At 40.0% G+C, this 18,969-nt stretch overlaps 1 protein-coding gene and 1 long non-coding RNA gene across 2 annotated transcripts in view; one reads left to right on the top strand and one right to left on the bottom strand.

Annotated features, from left to right (window-relative positions):
- The window catches only part of LOC109399490 (uncharacterized), a 128,382-nt gene extending 116,130 nt beyond the window's left edge, over window positions 1-12,252 (top strand). Inside the window, exon 4 of the long non-coding RNA XR_009997836.1 lies at window positions 12,046-12,252. This is a non-coding gene — a long non-coding RNA (uncharacterized LOC109399490). The remainder of the gene's footprint in view (window positions 1-12,045) is intronic.
- LOC109399492 (adult-specific cuticular protein ACP-20) lies at window positions 3,436-4,332 on the bottom strand. The gene is made up of 2 exons (XM_019671938.3): window positions 4,177-4,332; window positions 3,436-4,112 (listed from the first exon to the last, which is right to left on the bottom strand). The coding sequence occupies exons 1-2, from the start codon at window positions 4,183-4,185 to the stop codon at window positions 3,684-3,686; spliced, it is 438 nt and encodes a 145-aa protein (XP_019527483.2). The 5' UTR covers window positions 4,186-4,332; the 3' UTR covers window positions 3,436-3,683.
- Window positions 12,253-18,969: the final 6,717 nt, after the last annotated feature.

The raw sequence follows: 18,969 nt of genomic DNA, 5'->3' as shown, positions 1-18,969 counted from the left end.
CACGATCTGAAAACCTCTGCTTTAGAAAACCTTTCATTAACCCTTTTCAAAAATGCCTAATTAAAAAAAGGAGACAACATCATCTTCAACCAGAGGTTGCACAGACTGAACGATCACTAGCATGAGACAATGGACAACAAATGTAACACCTAGTGAGACCACTAGTGGAGAATTTTCCGTTTGAAGAAAAGATTTCACAGGCTGGAGTAGGAATCCAACTCACTGTCCGAGGCTTACGAAAACGCCTAGACTACTGATGCCTGGATTCCTGGATACAGAAAGGTCTCCAGAAAGCCGTTCATAAAATCTTTCAAGTTCATAAAGTCTTGCAGATATTCCTTTAGAAGTTGTACAAATATTCACAAACTCTTCCAGTGATATTTTCTGGAATCGCTCCGAGGATTCCACCTGGGAATCCTTTGAAAATTGCCGAAAGCGCTATCACCGAGATTGAAAACATCCACAAAATGTTCCTAAGGCACATAAAGACTGGACTCGAAAAAAATGAGACACAAAGAATAATGTATAACTGATTTTTTGACCAGGAATGGTACATTATGTGTAGCTAATACCATAAAAATTTTCATCAAAATCGGTTAAGTGTTGGCGGAGATATCGTCGAAACAAGAGACTTACCATTTGAGAATCTTGGGCCAAACAAACACTTTAAAAAATATCACATTTTTTACCTAAAACTGTAGAGCCAAAAATACTGAACCGATTTCAATGAATTTTTTTCTGTACAAAAAGTGTGTACCGTCGTGCGGGGCTACATTTAAAATGCGGGGCTACTTTGCACACTTTTGAATATGGATTTTTTAAATTTAAAATATGGTTCAAATCTGTTAGGTGTCTTTGGGACTATTATGACGCAATATTTTCCCCTTCATTTGGTTGAAATTGATTTTCAAGCAAACCCTTTATTGCTTGTCGGGAGGCGAAAAAAATTCGAATAAATCATAAAAATATACTTAACATGATAACGATTGCTGGCGTATTTTCGGTCCTCGGGTTGCTTATAAAACAACTGTTTTAATTAAAGCCGACGTTTCGAGCGTTTATTCACTCATCTTCAGGGCAAACTACAATTAACATACAAAGTTTGAGTAGTCAAGTCATTCGTTATACAAAAAATACTCACATCAAAAGTTGTTTTTAGGTCAAGTAGGTTTGGACATGGACTGATGGAACGACTAACAACATTACACTGTAATTATACATACAAATTTCGGACATAATGACTTGATTCGTTTTTACAATAATTAAAATATTGGACGGAGCACAAACTTACACAGCTTTCACCTAGGCACATCTAAACAGGTTTGAATTAAAATGTCTATGAGTGGAGACGTCAAACGAAAAGATGGAACATAAAGGACGGAAACATTAACAGAAACAGAGAATCACAGCGTGCTGTGACGATGTTCTGCTATCTTTCTCCGTTCGTGATTGAGTGCAGAAGACCCGAGTAAACAACACTCAAATTACTGGTGTCGGTTCTATAGTTAACCGTTTTGGTGTCACAAAAAATGTGACACATTTCAAGAACTTGAAGTGCGTTCAAACGATTAGCCGCAGTAGCCGATTCAAACGCAGTAGCCGACGGAGTCAGCAACAAAAAAAAAAGATTTTAATAAAAAATAATTGCACCTGGAATCAAACAACGAACCTCTAGATTGCCAATCCAGCACTCTTACCAACTGAGCTAGTGAGGTTTCACATCACCGTGCCGAAACGTCAATAAAAGCTATTGCCAGTTGGCGTTCGCTAGGCCCGTCGTCGCTCATTTCCAGGTAACAAAGAGGACGACGGAAAAGTTGGTGGGTGACTATTTATGATTGAGCTTCGTCATGACGCCCGCAGTCGGCGACGAAAAGGCTAATCGTCACCGTTGTTCTTTCGGACGAAGATTGTTTTATTGTTATCTTCACGCAGTGGTGACGAGAAGGACGATTGTCAAGCCTGATCGTTATCATATTATCAAAGACGGTCGTTATTTCATCAATATCATCAATATACTTAACGTATCAGAATATTTGCTCTGTAAGCATTGTTGCTACAGTTCATAAGTTTCAAAGGGTTGCACAATTCATGCAAGAAGTATCGACGTAGCAGATGCAATCGAATATTTGTATCGATACACATTATAAATGACCGTTTCACCTAAATAAAGGATTGATGGTCCCCAGACAGCCTTTAAGACTATATTACAATATCACGCTGCTCATAATACCAAAGGTAGCACAGAATCACCTAAAAACGCATATATGTATAGGAATCATGTATGATATAGTATACTACAGTGTTGATACAAAGTAGTATTCTAAATAAACCTGGATTTTTAACAGCAGTTTTGTTTTAGTTATGAATGTCCAAAGTAGCCCCCCTCTGGTTCTATATTAGATGTCTCCGATTGATGTATGGACAACTTTTTTGTTTATTGATGGATTTAGTTCGAATTTTGCATGCATCCTACATACATACTCACGATTATTATCTGTAAAAATTGTGGAAATCCATTCACTACTCTGGGAAATATAATGTCATGAAGTTGAAAAACCATAAAAAAGTGTATAAAGAAGCCCCACACGACGGCATGTAGATGTATTGTGTCGAAATTTCATTCAATTTGATTTGACCTTTAAAAAGTTATAGCCATATATGTAGCACTATGGCACAATAAGCAGATGTGGTTTTTGGTATAGTGACATTCAAACTACTCTAACTTTTAAAATGTTCAATCAAAATGACTGAGAACAGATTAACACAACCATTTTACACTGTCAAAGTTTCAAAAAAAAAAAATCGGGACAGTGTTGCCAATACTACAGTCAAAATAATGCACACTGATTTTAAAATGTTAAAAGTGACCAAAATTTGAAAACCCCGTTTTTTTGTTTGAATTGTTAAAAAAAAGTACTGAACCGATTATGTATAATGAAATTTTCACCACTTATTATAACTTACTTGAAGAACTAACAGTCAAATTTTCAGACGTTTTGATGGGCTAACAACCAAGTTGTAGCCTAAACAATTTTTAAAATGGAAGCCCAACATTTCCAAAATCACATTTTATTGTATCGACGGTATTTGCGCCAATACTGAACCGATTTTGATAAATTTTTTAGGGCATTAACTACACATAACATATTTCTGGTTAATCAGCTATTTTTGTGAACGCAATCAAAAGTTATATATTATTTTGAGTGTCTCATTTTTTGCGAGTCCAGTCTTTATTGATTTCATTTTCATGAGGGTGTTCCCGGTGTACCAGTCCAAATGCGCCGAAATTTGAAAAGGTTAAGTAACCAGTTCTAATTTTACCATAACATGACTGGTCAAAAACCAATTGCGCAGTTTGAAACACTAACTAAATTCAGGGATAAAGTACCAGCTGTGTACTAACACATAAAATAATAATAAAACACTTCCGTCTTTGATTTTCGTTCGATTCACATTTTTATTGAGGAGCTTTTTAAACTTAAACAGTCGACAGCTGAAACTACAGATAGGAAGAAGCTGTTTTTTCTCCAACGCACCAGTGCGCGGATTCGGCAGGCACGTTCTCGTTTAAAAGAGTATTTGGTTTTCAGTCTCGAATAGTTACTCGTAAGGATAATATGGCTGGTTTCTGGATCTCACAACCATACCCCCATCACTAAATATGTGGCGCTGCCTGGCACTCACAGATGATGATGGTGTTGGTTGTTGTAGCTGAAGGCATGATCATGCTCGTAATCGTCGTGACCTTCCTCATGATGGGCTCCACTGTACAGCTGCGGATGATGACCGTGTCCGACCCGCTTGACGTGAGCTTCGAATCCCGAGTGCTTATCGGATTTGTATTCAACCACACGTTCCGTGCCGTCGGGTTCATGGAGCGAATATTGACCCTTAACTACATCTCCATCACGAATTTCCCAGTGACTCTTGTGGTCACCGGTTTTGTGATCTTGCACTCCGTACTCGAACTTGTACTTGGGATGAGCATAGTAATCCTTGTGTTCTTCATCACCTCCACCGTAACCACCCTCTTCGCCTATCCCGATCGATTCCCCTCCGAAGTACTGCGCTGAGACGGCTACCACGGCCACACAGGCGATTAGAACAATCTAGGAACAAATCAAAACATGGTTTTAGAACAAGGAAAACAATTCTTCTTTGAAACACACTCACTTTCAGCATTTTCGAATACTTTTCACTGACTGCACCAGAACCAAAACGATCGCAAACTGATAGGGTTTTGAGTTGGAGCCCTAGGTTTTATACGGCCAACCAATTCGCTAGTACAAACAGTAGCAACGATACAGTTTGCCTTACCGTGAGACCATACGAAGTCCCAAACAATAAAAGAGCCATAACACAGGCAGAAACTAAAAAAAGCACTTACGCCTAATCTAAAGTTATGGAATCGCATTGATTCACTGACGTTCGTCGGCAGGTTGCAAATTCTTGTGCCCTGCATTATTGTGTGGCTCATAACAAGTCGTCGGTGGTGCAGTTGATTCAATTCCAATCCAATAGGGTTTTCTCACTCGGGAGGGGCATGTGCGTGAGCACAATTTCGCACAGAATGTTTGCCAATTGGGTGGGTTTGTGGGTATGGTTGGCGCACAATGCACTCGCTTATATTTTTGAGTAGAAGCAAAAAAAAATCACAAGCTTGGGTGTAGCTCTGCGGCTTAACTAACCAGTTGTTGGTAGAATTATTTAATTAGTGTGTAAATTGAGAAATGTTAATCGATGATTAGACGGTTCATAGCACAACATAACAAATGAACGATTCGTTTTTAATTTATTGAATAAAATCATCATTAGTGCTTGTTCGATTTAAGTGAGATGTGTGTCATATTAATCGGTGATTTGAACCGCAACAAAATTAAATCTCCGATTGTGGAATTCTGTTGCTTAATTTGGACTATAAGTGACGAACTTAGAAAGTCACATACCCTTCTGCATAGTGCATTCTGGAAGAAAACGCGACATAGGGTAAATAATGTATTTTGGACAGGCAAAGTACACCTAGCAAAGTACATAAAAAAATCGTTTAGCTTCTTTTTCAAACAACCGAATATCCTTGTCATGAAGCCGTACTTTGCGTTTGTGGTGATAAAAAGTTGGATGCATGTTATATCTCAGTCAGCTGTATGACACACCCACTATAAAAATGGATGTACCCCAAATATTATTCCTTAGGATCGTAGGTTTAGACCTCCAGTTACAGAATCTATGCTTTTTAATGTATTGCATCTTGGGTTTATGGGTGATCCATCATTTTTCAAATGAGCAAGAATCACATTTTCATTTTGGAATAGCTTTGATAGTGTCCTGAAATATACGTCAAAATTGTCACAGATTTAAATGTTAGGAGTATGAACATGATATAAAAAAGCAATATGGAATCACTGGAGGAATCCCTAGAGGAATCCTAAGAGGAATTCCTGGAGAAATTCTTGAAGGAACTTTTGGAGAAATCATTGGAGGAATCCCTGAAGAAACTCCTGGAGGAATCTCTGGAGAAATTACAAAAGGAATTCCCTGAGGAATCCCTGGAGGCATTTTTGGAGAAATTCCTAGAGAAATCCCAGTAGGAATCCTAAGAGAAATTTGATTCTTGAATTAATATAATAATAATTCTTGTTTTATGGAAGAATTCCTGAAAAAAATCTGAAGGAATCCCTGGAGAAACTCCTGGAGGAATATCTGGAGAAATTCCTGGAGAAATCTTAAGAGAAATTCCTGGAGTAACTCTTGAAGGAATTTTAAAAGACACTACACCGTCTTCAACCAAAAGTTGCACAGACTGAGCAAGCACTAACATTAGGCAACGGACACTACACATAACACCCACTGGACCAGTGGAGAATTTTTCGTTTCCCCGACTGGAGCAGGAATCGAACCCACACTCCAACGTTTATGAAACACCTAGATGACTGACGCCTCTAGCCGTACGGCCTCGAAGCCCACAAATTCCTGGAGAGGAACTCCTGGAAGAATCTCGGGAGAAATTCCTGGAGGAATCCTTGGAGGAATTTTTGGATAAATTCCTGGTCCGCGCATCATGCTCTCTGCGCTCCACGCCTTCTTGTGCCAACCAGATCAGTCGCAAACACCAACTTTGCAGGGTTGTTGTCCGGCATTCTTGCAACATGCCCTGTCTACCGTATCCTTCCGGCTCTGAAGTTCTCATATTCCAAATAGTCGCCTTTCTTGTGCCTACTGTTATGCTTCTGCTGAGTAAAAAATGCTGTATCACATCCAGCTAGTTCCAAGGTAGCCCCATTAGCGTGGTCGTCCCAGTGTTGCTTGGGACGTTAAACAGAACTGGCACAATGGCCCTCCGATGAGACCGGAGTGTTGGCGTAGGCCTAAAAAGCCACCCGTAAAAAATCCCATCACGAATAACATATGTAGGAGAAAATACGACTCGATACAATCGGCAAAGACCCACGCGAAAAGACTACGATTGGAAACTTGGAACATGGAATTGCAAGTCACTTGGTTTTGTAGGATGTGGCAGGATAATCTACAACGAACTACATCCCCGCAACTTCGACATCGTGGCGTTGCAGGAACTTTATTGGACTGGACAGAAAGTGTGGAAAAGCGGGCATCGAGCGGCTACCTTCTACCAAAGATGTGGCACCATCAATGAACTGGGAACAGGATTTATAATGTTGGGCAAGATGCGACAACGTGTGATCGGATGGCAGTCGATCAACGGATGTTGAGAGTTAAGGGCCGTTTCTTCAAGTACAGCATCAATCACGTGCACTGCCCAAACGAAGGGAGACCTGATGACGAGAAAGAAGCGTTCTACGCACAATTAGCGCAAACTTACGATGGTTGTTCGCCGCGTGACGTGAAAATCGTTGGCGGCGGCATGAACGCGCAGGTTGGAAGGAGGAAATGTACAGACCGGTAATCTGGCGAAATTGCCTGCACGCCATATCGAATAATAACGGCCAGCGCTGCGTAAACTTTGCAGCATCCCATGGTATGGTAGTCCAAAGCACTTTATTCCCCAATAACGACATCCACAACGCCACCTGGAGATCACCCGACAATCAAACAGTAAACCAAATCGACAACGTTCTAATCGACGGTAAATTCTTCTCGGATATAACCAATGTCCGCACATACCGCAGTGCGAATATAGATTCGGATCACTACTTAGTCGCTGTACCGCGGGTCAACTACGGGCAGCAGCTAGCAGTGGCCCTACCATCGGAAGAGCAGCTTGGCAGAGCTGCACTTGAAGATGGCTGGAGGGTTTTCCGATCCGCCATAGGTAGTACGTCGACTGCAGCACTAGGCTTCGCGACACCGAATCACAGAAACAACTGGTACGACGGCGAATGTGAATAGTTGAAAAACGAGAAGAATGCAGCGAACAGACAGGCGTGGAACAGGCAGTATTTAGTCTTTCGGATGAAGAAGCGCCACAAGGAAGAACGAGATCGCGAAGCGATGGAGATCTCGAAGAGATGGAAGAGCTGTACCGTGCTAAGGAAACACGGAAGTTCTACGAGAAGCTGAACCGCTCCCGCAGAGGCTTTGTGTCACAAGCCAATATGTGCCAAGATAATCACGGGAATATTCTCACGAGCGAGCGTGAGGAGGTCGAGAGGTGGCGGTAGCATTACGATGAGTACCTCAATGGTGACGTCTCAAGCACCGAAGATGGCGTGGTAACAGATCTTGGAGTACAAGCACAGGGCGAAAGATTTCCGGCCCCTGACCTCTTAGAGATTGAGTTACGAAAATACGGTGGAGAAGCACAGGTGAGAGCACTACACTGGGTCATTACCAAGATTTGGGAGGAAGAAGTATTACCGGAGGAAAGGATGGAAGGTATCGTGTGTCCCATCTACAAAAAGGGCGACAAGTTGAATTGCGGGAACTACCGCTCGATTACACTACTGTGCGCTGCCTACAAAACAATCACATAAATTTTATGCCGCCGTCTTTCACCGATTGCAAGAGAGTTCGTGTGGTAATATCAGGCTGGGTTCATGGGTGAACGCGCTACAACGGATCAGATGTTCGCCATCCGTCAGGTGTTGCAGAAATGCCGTGAATACAACGTGCCCACACATCACTTGTTCATCGATTTTAAATCCGCGTGTGATACAATCGATCGAGACCAGCTATTTCAGATTATGCACGAGTACGGATTCTCGGATAAACTGATACGATTGATCAAGGCGACGATGGATAGAGTGATGTACGTAGTTCGAAATCAGGGACACTCTCGAGTGCCTTCGAATCTCACAGAGGGTTATGGCAAGATGATGGTCTTTCATGCTTGCTGTTCAACATTGCTTTAGAGGGTGTAATAAGGAGAGCGGGTACAAACTGGGGTAAACCCTTAGCTGCATCAGCTGCTGAGAGAACTAACCATTGTCCACACCGCGAAATTTGGGAGGCTACGGTGGGCGGATGTCGGATAGTAACCCGACTAAAATGGTTCTCGTGAGTCATCTGACCGATACAAAAAGACGTGGTGCGCAATAAGCTAGTTGGGTCGATCAAGTCGCAGAGTGCGGCACTGGAGAAACATAGCCATAGACCTAGTAGAATGGAGACTAGCGTGGGTCATCGGAACCGTTTCCTCAGATCAATCTCTTTTGGTTCCGTTTCGGGTCCGTGGAAAATTTGAGCACGATCGGTTGCATCTACACTTTGCGCATTGCAATTGAAATTTGTCTGGGATTTTGTATGGGAAAACATACTTTTTTGCATTTTTGTTATAAATTGAAAAAGTTTGTCTGAAACTTTTTAACCGATACTGTAAAATGATAGCCTAGGATGTTCTGAAAAACTTCGTTGAAGACCACAAAGCGATCCGATGCTTGTGAAAATAGTTATAAGCGACAAACCGCATGCATGTGTTTATGTTTTAACATGTAAAGGAATAACAATAGCAACATGCTGTTTCGGCAAGCAATGACAACGCTATAACTTTTTTCATAAGCATCAGATCACTCCGCGGTCTTCGACAAAGTTTTTCAGGATACCCTAGGCCAGGGGTTCTCAAACTTTTTGCTTTTCTTAAACATACATGGAAACTAATGTCGAAATTTGGTGAATGCTGTTTGTTATTTATTTATTTTTACTAAAAACTTTTAAAGAAAGAAAAGCCCTTTATATTGATTACAGCAATTTCGAAATCTTTCTCACAAGGCGCAAAACCTTTTAACCTTTTTCAAAACAAAGTTATAAAAATCTAATGACTTTTTTAGGAAAAAGTATCTAAAATGGAACCACGATCTTGAAGGTACTCAAGGTACTCTGTCTGCAAACAGATGTTGATCCTACGGAAACATCAAAGAATATTCGACGTAGTTCTTCGAACCTGTTGCATTTGGCATGTAAATCTTACTGCAAAATTAAACTGTAAGCAACAACTTGCAATGATTTTTATTTCCAGAGCACTAAAACTTTACCAGAATCTGAAACCATTTGATTGAGAACTTATAGTTTCAGAAACGATTTCAGAATGCAGACAGGAATTTCAAAATTCATTGTAATCCAAACCAAGTCTGGAATACAAAAAAAATGAATTGAATTAGGAAGACTCCTTATGTGTTGAAAAAATGCTAATTTTCAAGAGATTATTTGTAAATTAGACAAACATTTGAAAATTAGGTTACAATAAATATTTTTTTTTTTAAATTGTGCCTACAATATGATTTGACATGAATTAATAAAGACATTTGTTACAATATCGCCCAAGCCTTCGCGACCCACCAAAAATCAGCCCGCGACCCACCAGTGGATCGCGAACCATAGTTTGAGAAACGCTGCCCTAGGCTATGTTTTCACTTTATTGGTTACATGGTTTTAGAAAAAATCGAGTATGCCATGAGAGAAATGCAAAAAAAAGTGTTTTCCCATGGAAAATCCCAAACAAACTATAAACGCGATGCGCAAAACGTAGACATAACCGATCGTGCTAAAAAACTGCACACTCATTTGGGTCCTGAAATGGGTTCAAAAAAGCTTTGACCTGATGGGATACCATTGAGTTTTTCATTTTAACATATAAACGATGACCCACTCTAATGGAGACGGCTACTATAAAGCAGAGGCCTCTCAGGCCTTAGTCTGATCGATAAGGCAAGGTAAGCTTTTTTTATGAATGGGGCAGATTAAAGCCTGTATCCGCAATAATCGGGACACAGAAGCACGGCTGTAGTTCTGTAATGAATCAGTAAAATTGGCCAAATAATTTACTGAGAACTCTTTGGTGTATGTTTATTATTTGTGCAAAATTTCATAAAAATCGATGCATTACTTTAAACTGTGGATAAAAAACAAACAGACGTGGTTTTAAGCATTTTGTACAATCATGACCAATTTTCATTCGCATAATAGATGGTTCTTCCAAGCAATAGTTCACAGTTCTGTGATGATAGGTCTGAAACTTCGTTAGCAGTTATGATACTTATAGAGACACTTGCTTGCAAAATTTCATCAACTTTGATCAATTGGTTTGAAAGCTACTGGTGTTGATAAGGGTGAGTGTTAGTGAAAATTTTTCGTGTTTTTCATATGCGTTGTTTGCCTATTCATAACTTTTGAATTTCTTTGCCAATTTTCATGAAATTTTCACAGAAGGTAGTTGATTATGTGTATATTATGCCTGGAAAATTTGATGATTATTGGTATAGTACTTTCAATAGTACAATCGAAACACACAAGGGTGCTGACTAATCGCTGACTGAGGGGCTAAAATCACGTTCAGTCCCAATATATGTTTTGTCTATAAAATTGTTGATAGTGCATTGATTTTTATGAAATTTTGCCTATGCAACAAATGTAGATTGAGAGGTTTGTTTACAAAATTTCAGTCATTTCCTTTACCAAATTCAAAAGTTACAGCGCTGACAAGCAAAACTAGGGGCTGTACAAAATTCAATGGCGCACATTTTACTCTTTCATTGCTACAATAAAAAGTACTTCGCCGATTCACATGAAATTTTGTAGGCGAAGTGAACACATCTTCATATGTTTCTAGGCAAAATTTGGGCAATTTTAATGCATCTATTGTAGAGTTACACCTGTATTTCTGTGTCCCGATTATTGCGGATACAGGCTTTACCCCTTCTTTCCGCTCCTCCGGTAGCTGTTCGGTTTCCCAGATCCTGACTACTAACCGGTGAAAACAGGTGGCAAACTTTTCTGGGCCCATCTTGATGAGTTCAGCTGCGATACCTTTTTTTCAGCTACTTTGTTGGTTTTGAGCTGGTGGATGGCATCCTTAACTTCCCTCGGCGTGGGAGTTTGCTCATTTCCGTCATCTGCTGCATTGGCGTTGTCGTTCCCTCTGTTGTCGTGGTCTCCCGTGCTTACGTCCTTCACGCCATTCAGGTGCTCTTCGAAGTGCTGCTTCCACCGTTCGATCACTTCACGTCCGGCCGTCAAGAGGCCTCCGTTCTTATTCCTCCATAAATATTTTGGCTCGCGGCACGAAGTCGTTCCGGGATGCGTGTCTCGTAGGAAGGGCACAGCAGTGTTATTTTCTCGCACTCCGATTCTTCCAGGCTGCACTTTTTCCACCGAAAGAGGCGGGTCTGCTGCTTGCGCTTCTATTTGTAAAGTTCTACGTTCTGCCGGATTCCTTGCTGCAGCATTACCACCCGTATCTGCGTCGTTGATGGCTGCTTTTACTGTTCTCCAGCAGTTCTCTAGAGTTGCCACATCGAGCTCACCCTCGTGTGGCAGCGCTGCCTCGAGATTCTGCGCGTAATCTGAGGTGGCATCCGGTTGCTTTAGACGCTGATAGTTTGAGAACTATCCACCTTCTGTAGGGGGAGGAGGGAAGAGGGCTCTCATGCAAATGCAATAATTTTATAATTGCATAAATCGGGTACTTAGAACACAAAAAGAACATCACAGCAGTCAAGACAGATTTTTCCGGGAGAGCTGGTCTCTTTATAATACTAAATTTCTTATCGCTCAAATTGTTCAACAGTTCCCAACTTAACATTTACGTATAATTAAAAACTAAGTATTTTCCTTTGCTTTTTTTCCTTACAGGGTCTGATAGGACTATTGATAGCCTATTCAGCAACGCAGACCGGTGCCATACGGGTGTACTGGAACACGAACACTGGCCCCATCGTGCCACCCACCACGACGCCAGTGCCAGTACCTCAACCACCTTTCCGGGATCCTGCACCGGTCTGGGAAGACCAATCCGACGATGTTCCTAATCCTTATCCATACGTGTAAGTATATGATTCTTTCTGCAATTTTGCTAAGCTAAAGCAATCTATTTTGATGAGTTTTGAACAACTAAAAAATCAAACCTCCATCGATCCTAATTTCAGATATATTCTTCCGCCACCGTCACGACCAAAGTACAATGACGTACCGGTGTCCCAGCGTCAGCACAGTCACGAATTAAACACTGCTCAATCGACCACAGTAGCACCTGCTGCCAGCAGTTCGACGACGCTTGCCCCAACCGGAAAAGTAATCGAAAAACCGGAGCAAAACAAACAGACTCCCGTCGTCCAGAATCAGTCACCGAACCAGCTGCACACGACAGTAGCTCCACAGTTCCATCGGAGAGCGCAACATGTGGTGCCCAGCCTGGCCGTCCAGTATGTGCCCAACCAGGGCTTCAGGTACTACGCCGTTGTGCCAGTCCACAGCAGCGTGAATCCGAGCAAGAGTGCTTATCTGAAAACGAACGACGCTCTGCTGGGTAAGGAGCACGAACGGTTTGACAAACCCAACGGAAGGTACAACGCCAAGCTCAAGAAGTACAAAGCCTTCGAGAAGGTGAAATACGTGCCGTACTACATGGTAAGTAGCCACTACTACCTATTTTTTGATGATCTAACGAAGCAGGTATGTCACAGACACTGACTGCTGGGAACCCTTTGAATATGCAAATTTGGGACACTGATTAGCAGGTTCGTCGCTGATTGCAACGTTCAGGTCTTGTTGGTTATGACCATAATTGGGTTTTGAATCTCACAATAATGTTCCTGAGCGTATAAGCATGAATCTGCCGTATTTAGGAGTGTACTTGTTCAACGGGATAAATAGACGGTTCTCGATTAAAGCTTCACTTAATTGTAATTTTCAAACATGCATGCATGCATTTTAAGTTATTACTGCTTGGCTTGCACACATTCTAGAATGTGGATGAGAAACACACGCTTATCACAAATGATAAGCAACACTACCGAAGATCTGGCTTTCTCAGTCTTGGACCATTCAAAACGGTGTGTTTTGCTTTGCCCGACGTTTCGGCTCTTTTATTGGGCCTTTTTCAAGGTGATATTCACCGTTGACTACTGTTCAATCTTTCGTTTATAGTAGTGCAGGTCGTGGATAATTTCTATAGTGTCCCAGTGTCCCAAAAATACCAAATTAATGTTCAAAATTATATACAAGAAGCTCCCCCTCAAAAAACAGGCAAAACCAATGTAACGAGGAACGGTTGACAGCTATCCTGTTGAAAAAGGCCCAACAATAGAGCTGAAACGTCGGGCAAAGCAAAACATACCGTTTTGAATAGTCCAAGACTGAGAAAGCCAGATCTTCGGAAGTAACAGATTTCCAGTCGCACTAATCCAGCACAACCAACACCTATAGACTGTTCCAGAAATTATTATAAGCTGAGACGAGACTCGCGAAGACGGTCTTCTTTTTCTCCAGTTTGTTATTTTTTTCTTTTTCCTATGCATGTTGACATTATGGCTGGTGGTTCAAACACATACGTGACCGCATCATCTCACATGCAGAGTGACTGAATAATGTTGAGGTGAATTTTTGCATCGCCCAGCAAAGTAATCATTGGAATATTTTGCTTTCAATTGATTTCTGACAGCACAACAATAGAAAATGCTACTAGGAGTGAATTTTGCCTTCAAAATTTATCTCGGATAGTAATACTTTCATCGTTTTGGGTAACGAAATCAAACGAGCTACAACTGACAACTACATTTGAGCTACATTTGACGTTGCTTTTTTTTCCTCTTCACGAATCGCGAGTCTCGTCTCAGATTATAAACACACCAAAGTGAAAAAATAATGATTTTCTTGACAAAGTTCAAATTTTTGTATTTTTATTTTAAGTATATTCTCCAAGATCTCTAGCTTATACATCAAAACGAGTTTTTATATTCATTATGGTCATTACAAAAAAAAAACTATTTTACCCTTTGTACAAACCACAATAAATTTGCGATGGATACAACTTTTTTATATTTTACGGTTTTTGTTCACTTTTTGTTTCTTTGTTGTGGCAAATCTCACATGTTACATAAACAAAAGTTTGTTTGTACACATACAAGTAAAAGTAATGGCTCCATTTATTAAATAAATTTACATCACATAAAACAACAGATGATAAAATTATGCAAAACTTCTAATGCTCAACAACTAATTGTGCTGGTTCGTCACGAAAAGAGGTACTGGATTCATGTACTGTAAAAAAAAATTTCTCCAATATTTCACAGTATTATTCAAGAAACGTGTTTTTTGCGGGGTGATATTATTTCATGCGACGATTCGACCCTTGGTTTGGGTCTTCTTCTGGGACCTCCATGAAGAAGACCCAAACCAAGGGTCGAAACGTCGCATGAAAAAGTATCACCCCGCTTATAATTTGCCCGGACCGAAAAGCCAACCTTGGAGGGATAACTATACCAAAGAGTTCTCAATCAATTACACTAGTTTACAGCATTTTTGAACTCGGTAAGCTGATGATCATTTTTGGTGTAGAATCATGCTCTGAGTTCGAAAACGCGAAGGAAAAAAAATACAGTAGAGCGGAAATTTTTTCGACTTTCCTTACAAGGTTGATGATTTGAAATCGATTTTTGTTCTATTTTAAAGCGAAGTCGCTCACTTCACACATCTCATTCTCCGTAACCAATGCACCGATTGAGATATTTTTTTTTCCTGTAACTCAACTATATGTATATGAATTCTCAAATAAACGTTGAGAAAATTAAAGGAGATTGTCCCTAAAACTCGTCAATATCTTGAAATTCATCAATCTGACGCTAAAGCTGCATTCAGATGATTGAACGGTTTTATATTCAGCTTTTAGTTTATGGAAAAAGATTTAAAATTGATTGAACAAAACGCAGGATATTTGAATTTTAGTAAATTCCTTATTTTAAAAGTTGTAAAAATCGATATTGAGCTAAAACTCAAAAATTGTTCTACTTCAATTTTTTTTTGCACAATTCCGAAATCAGCCCTGAATTGCGCTTCAAAAATTTTGGTCGTTGACAGAAGTTCACGACTTTTTTTTTGTAAACTAGTTTTATTTGGCCAATTTAACCGATTCGTTATAGAGCTACAGCCGTACTTCTGTGTCCCTATTATTGCGGATTCAGGCTTTACGCAGGATTTCTTCAAAGAAACTCTCCTAATAATTAAACAGGAATTTCTACAAAATTTCCTCTTGAGAATCTTCCAGGGGTTCAATTTGACGTCCTTATGGGCCACCCGAAGTTTGTCCAAGGACTCAACCCAGAATTTCCATCGAGTATTCTCCAGCTATTATTTTCGAGATAACACCCAAATTCCTCCAGATATTTCACTCAGCATTCCTCCCGGGATCCTACCAAATATACCTTCGCATGTTTATCCAAAGGACTCTTTCCAGGAAGTTTCCAAGTATTTTTCCAGAAAATTCTTTCTGTATTATTTCTAGAATTCTTGCCAGAATAGTTTGCGGGATTCCTCCCAGAGTTCCTTCTGGGATTGCTCCTGTAAATCAGTCCTCCAATTAGTATACCAGAGATTACCCACGGATTTTTTTCCGAGATTTATCCCAAAAACTATGTTAAGCGCACAGTAAGTTTTAACCGACCCCGAATTCACTCGACGGTGATTCGCGGACCGGCCTTCGTTGATCTAGGTGGACTGGAACAATGGTAGCTGCAGACACTGATGGGGGTTCACACGTGTTGGTTTTTTTTTTTCAGATTTCACACTAGACGTTTTCGTTTAACGCATCTGCATGGTAGTTTAAACAAGACTAAACTATATTTCGAGATAGGGTCTCCTAATTATAGGAAATTAGTTCTTAGGTGTAGATAAGTATTATCATAACATATAGGGTAATAAATAAGGTACAACACATTACAATACAATACTATACAATAGAGATAGGAAGTCAAGACCAAAGCAACTTTCTATTGGCTGGATCGTGAGACAATTTACCGTTAGATTGAAATTATAATGTGTTCTCAACTTAGGGTAATTCAAAAATTCATTTTAATTGATTGGCGTTCAACAAACTACTTACAGTATTTTCTCTGGGATTAGTCTAGGAACTTCAAGGACGATTTCCAGGTATTATCTCAGTTACTTCTGTCGAGACTCTTTCTGAAATACCTCCAGTACCGTAAACCGGGGTCAAATTGATCTCCGGGTTGAAATTGATCAGTCGTTTTTCAAGTAGATAAAGCATTTTTTGAATAATTTCCTTACAAACAGCATTAACCATCAGCTTCCAACAGCACGATACTTAAAAGGAAACTACTAAAAATATGCTTTTTCTAACGAAAAACCGTCTGATCAATTGCGACCCGAAGATCAATTTGACCCCGGTTTACGGTAATTACGTTCGGAATTCCCTCTGCAATTCCATCCGGAATTTCACTTGAGTTAAATTCCAAGATTTCTCATGGAATTTCATTCAAGATCACTCATATGATTCCTTCAGGGATTCCCTTGGGGATTCACGATTTTTTTCGACATTCCTCCTGGGATAAGTCCATGGATTTTTTCCCGGGATTCATCTCGTCATTTCTGAAGAATTTTCTTGCGGATTGCTTTTGTAATTCTTCCAGAGATTAACCTCGTGATTGCCCCAGGGATGACTGCCAGGATTCCTCCTGAGAATTCCCCTGAATTTTCTTCAACAATTCCTTCTGAGACTCTCCCTGGGATCCGTCTCAAAATGCTTATACCTCCAGAAGTTTATCCAAGGACTCATATCAAGATTCCTTACGAGTTTCACGGATCTTCCAGAATGCGTGCACTTCTGCAGCAAATTCTGAAGGGACGTAATGCTTTTCCCGCAGAAAAATAAATTTTAAATACAATTAAATACTACTTCAAATCAACCGATTTTTCAGTTTACTATAGCGACAATCTGATATCTAGTTTAAACGGAACTATTCCATTGTTCAATAATACAAATATTTTTAGTTGTCGATATTTTTGACAGTTTGTTAGAACAAACAAAGGTTTGGTAATTTCAACATAAAATAATGGATTGTTTAGAGTGACTGAGCTTTTGACATTAACTAAGGTGGAATCTGATTGTGTTGGTGACAGCAGCACCTGCGGCAGCTCGAAAATCTATTGTTAGATACTCGGCAAGCGGAAGGACGCAAGAACGAATAAAAAAAAACCCAAATTAATCCACCTAGCGGTGATGGCGCCTTTCTCGTGCCTTCGAAAACACATTTCAACACAACTCAAGGGACATGTTGATGGATATTGCACTTTCATACATTTAACAGAAATCCATTTCATGACATCAGAGACCATATCGTTTATCTGGTTTTTGATTTTTGAGCCGCAATTTTGAATTTTGAGCCGCCGTTTAGGATTAAAGTCCGGCAGCTTAGAAATTCTGGTCGCTATTTTTGGACTCCAGACTTCTTCCCCATACAAGATACACCCATATAGTACGGTTTTAGAGCCCAAAACTCTATCAAACAGAAGTCATTTTAAGTTTTGAGCTGCCATCTTGGATTGTTTGTCATTTTTGGAGTCCAGATTTCTTCCCCACCTGGTTCCAAGTCCTAAAACTCCATTAAACAGTCGCCATCTTGAATTTTGAGACGCGATCTCGGATATTTTGATCGCCATCTAGTATATTTTAATCGTCATTTTTGGACTTCACACATCTTTCCAATACCAAATATTGCATGGTTTTAAAGCCTGAAACTCCTTTAAACAGCCGCCATCTTGAATATTAGGATGCCATCTTGAATTTTGGACCGATATCGTGGAATTCCTGGTCTCCAGTTTTCATTTTTGCATAAAATTCGTAAACCATGCTAAAGGTTATAAAAATCGCCGCAGTTTGATAAGTCGCATAATGGGGCTTGGTTCAGTTTTATATACGGCCAGTTCCACCGGTGCTGGTTACAAAATTTGGGAGCGATTGGTTGCGTTCCCGTATTCCGCATTGCGATTGAAATTTGTATGGAAAAACGTGTTTTTTTGCATTTTTCTCCTAAATTGATTTTTTTTTGTCTTAAACGATCCAACTAATGACGTTGAAGTATAGCCTAGGATATGCTGAAAAACTTTGCCGAAGACCGCAAAGTAATCCGACACTTGTGAAAAAAGTTATAACGTGCAGATTGCCCAGTGGTGCTTAACATTTAACATGTAAAGGAATAACATCAATGAAATCTCAACTTGTGGCCTAAGTTACCGAAAAAATAACTTTTTTCACAAGCGTTGGATCACTTTGCGGTCTTCGACAAAGTTTTTCGGCATATTCTAGGCTATACTTTAACGTCATTAGTTACATGGTGTTAGACAAAAGAATTCAAATTGTGAATAAGATGCAAAAAAAGTACGTTTTCCCATACTAAATTCCATACAAATTTCAATCGCAATGCGGAATACGGGGACGCAACCAATCGCTTAGAAATTTTGCACAGTTGCTTTGGACGCTAACACAGATTGAAAAAGCAACGCTTTTTCAGCTCCATACAATGTTGACCCACTCTAATACGCACATACAGACATCATCTCAATTCGTTGAACTGAGTTGATTGGTATATGTGACTAGACCCTCCGAGCCTTCTATCGGCCTACACTTCAGTGTAGGAGAAAGGCAAAATTATACTTTCGAGCTTATTTGCTGTAGAAAACTAAGTTGTTTAACTAACCCAATAGATTAAAAGAACTTTTTTGAAAGAAAATTTATTAAACCTTCGAATGAGGGTTAAAAAGCTG

This window comes from Aedes albopictus, chromosome 2, assembly GCF_035046485.1.
Source record: "Aedes albopictus strain Foshan chromosome 2, AalbF5, whole genome shotgun sequence".
Classification (NCBI taxonomy): Eukaryota; Metazoa; Arthropoda; class Insecta; order Diptera; family Culicidae; genus Aedes; species Aedes albopictus.
This window is presented reverse-complemented; position numbering and strand designations above follow the sequence as displayed.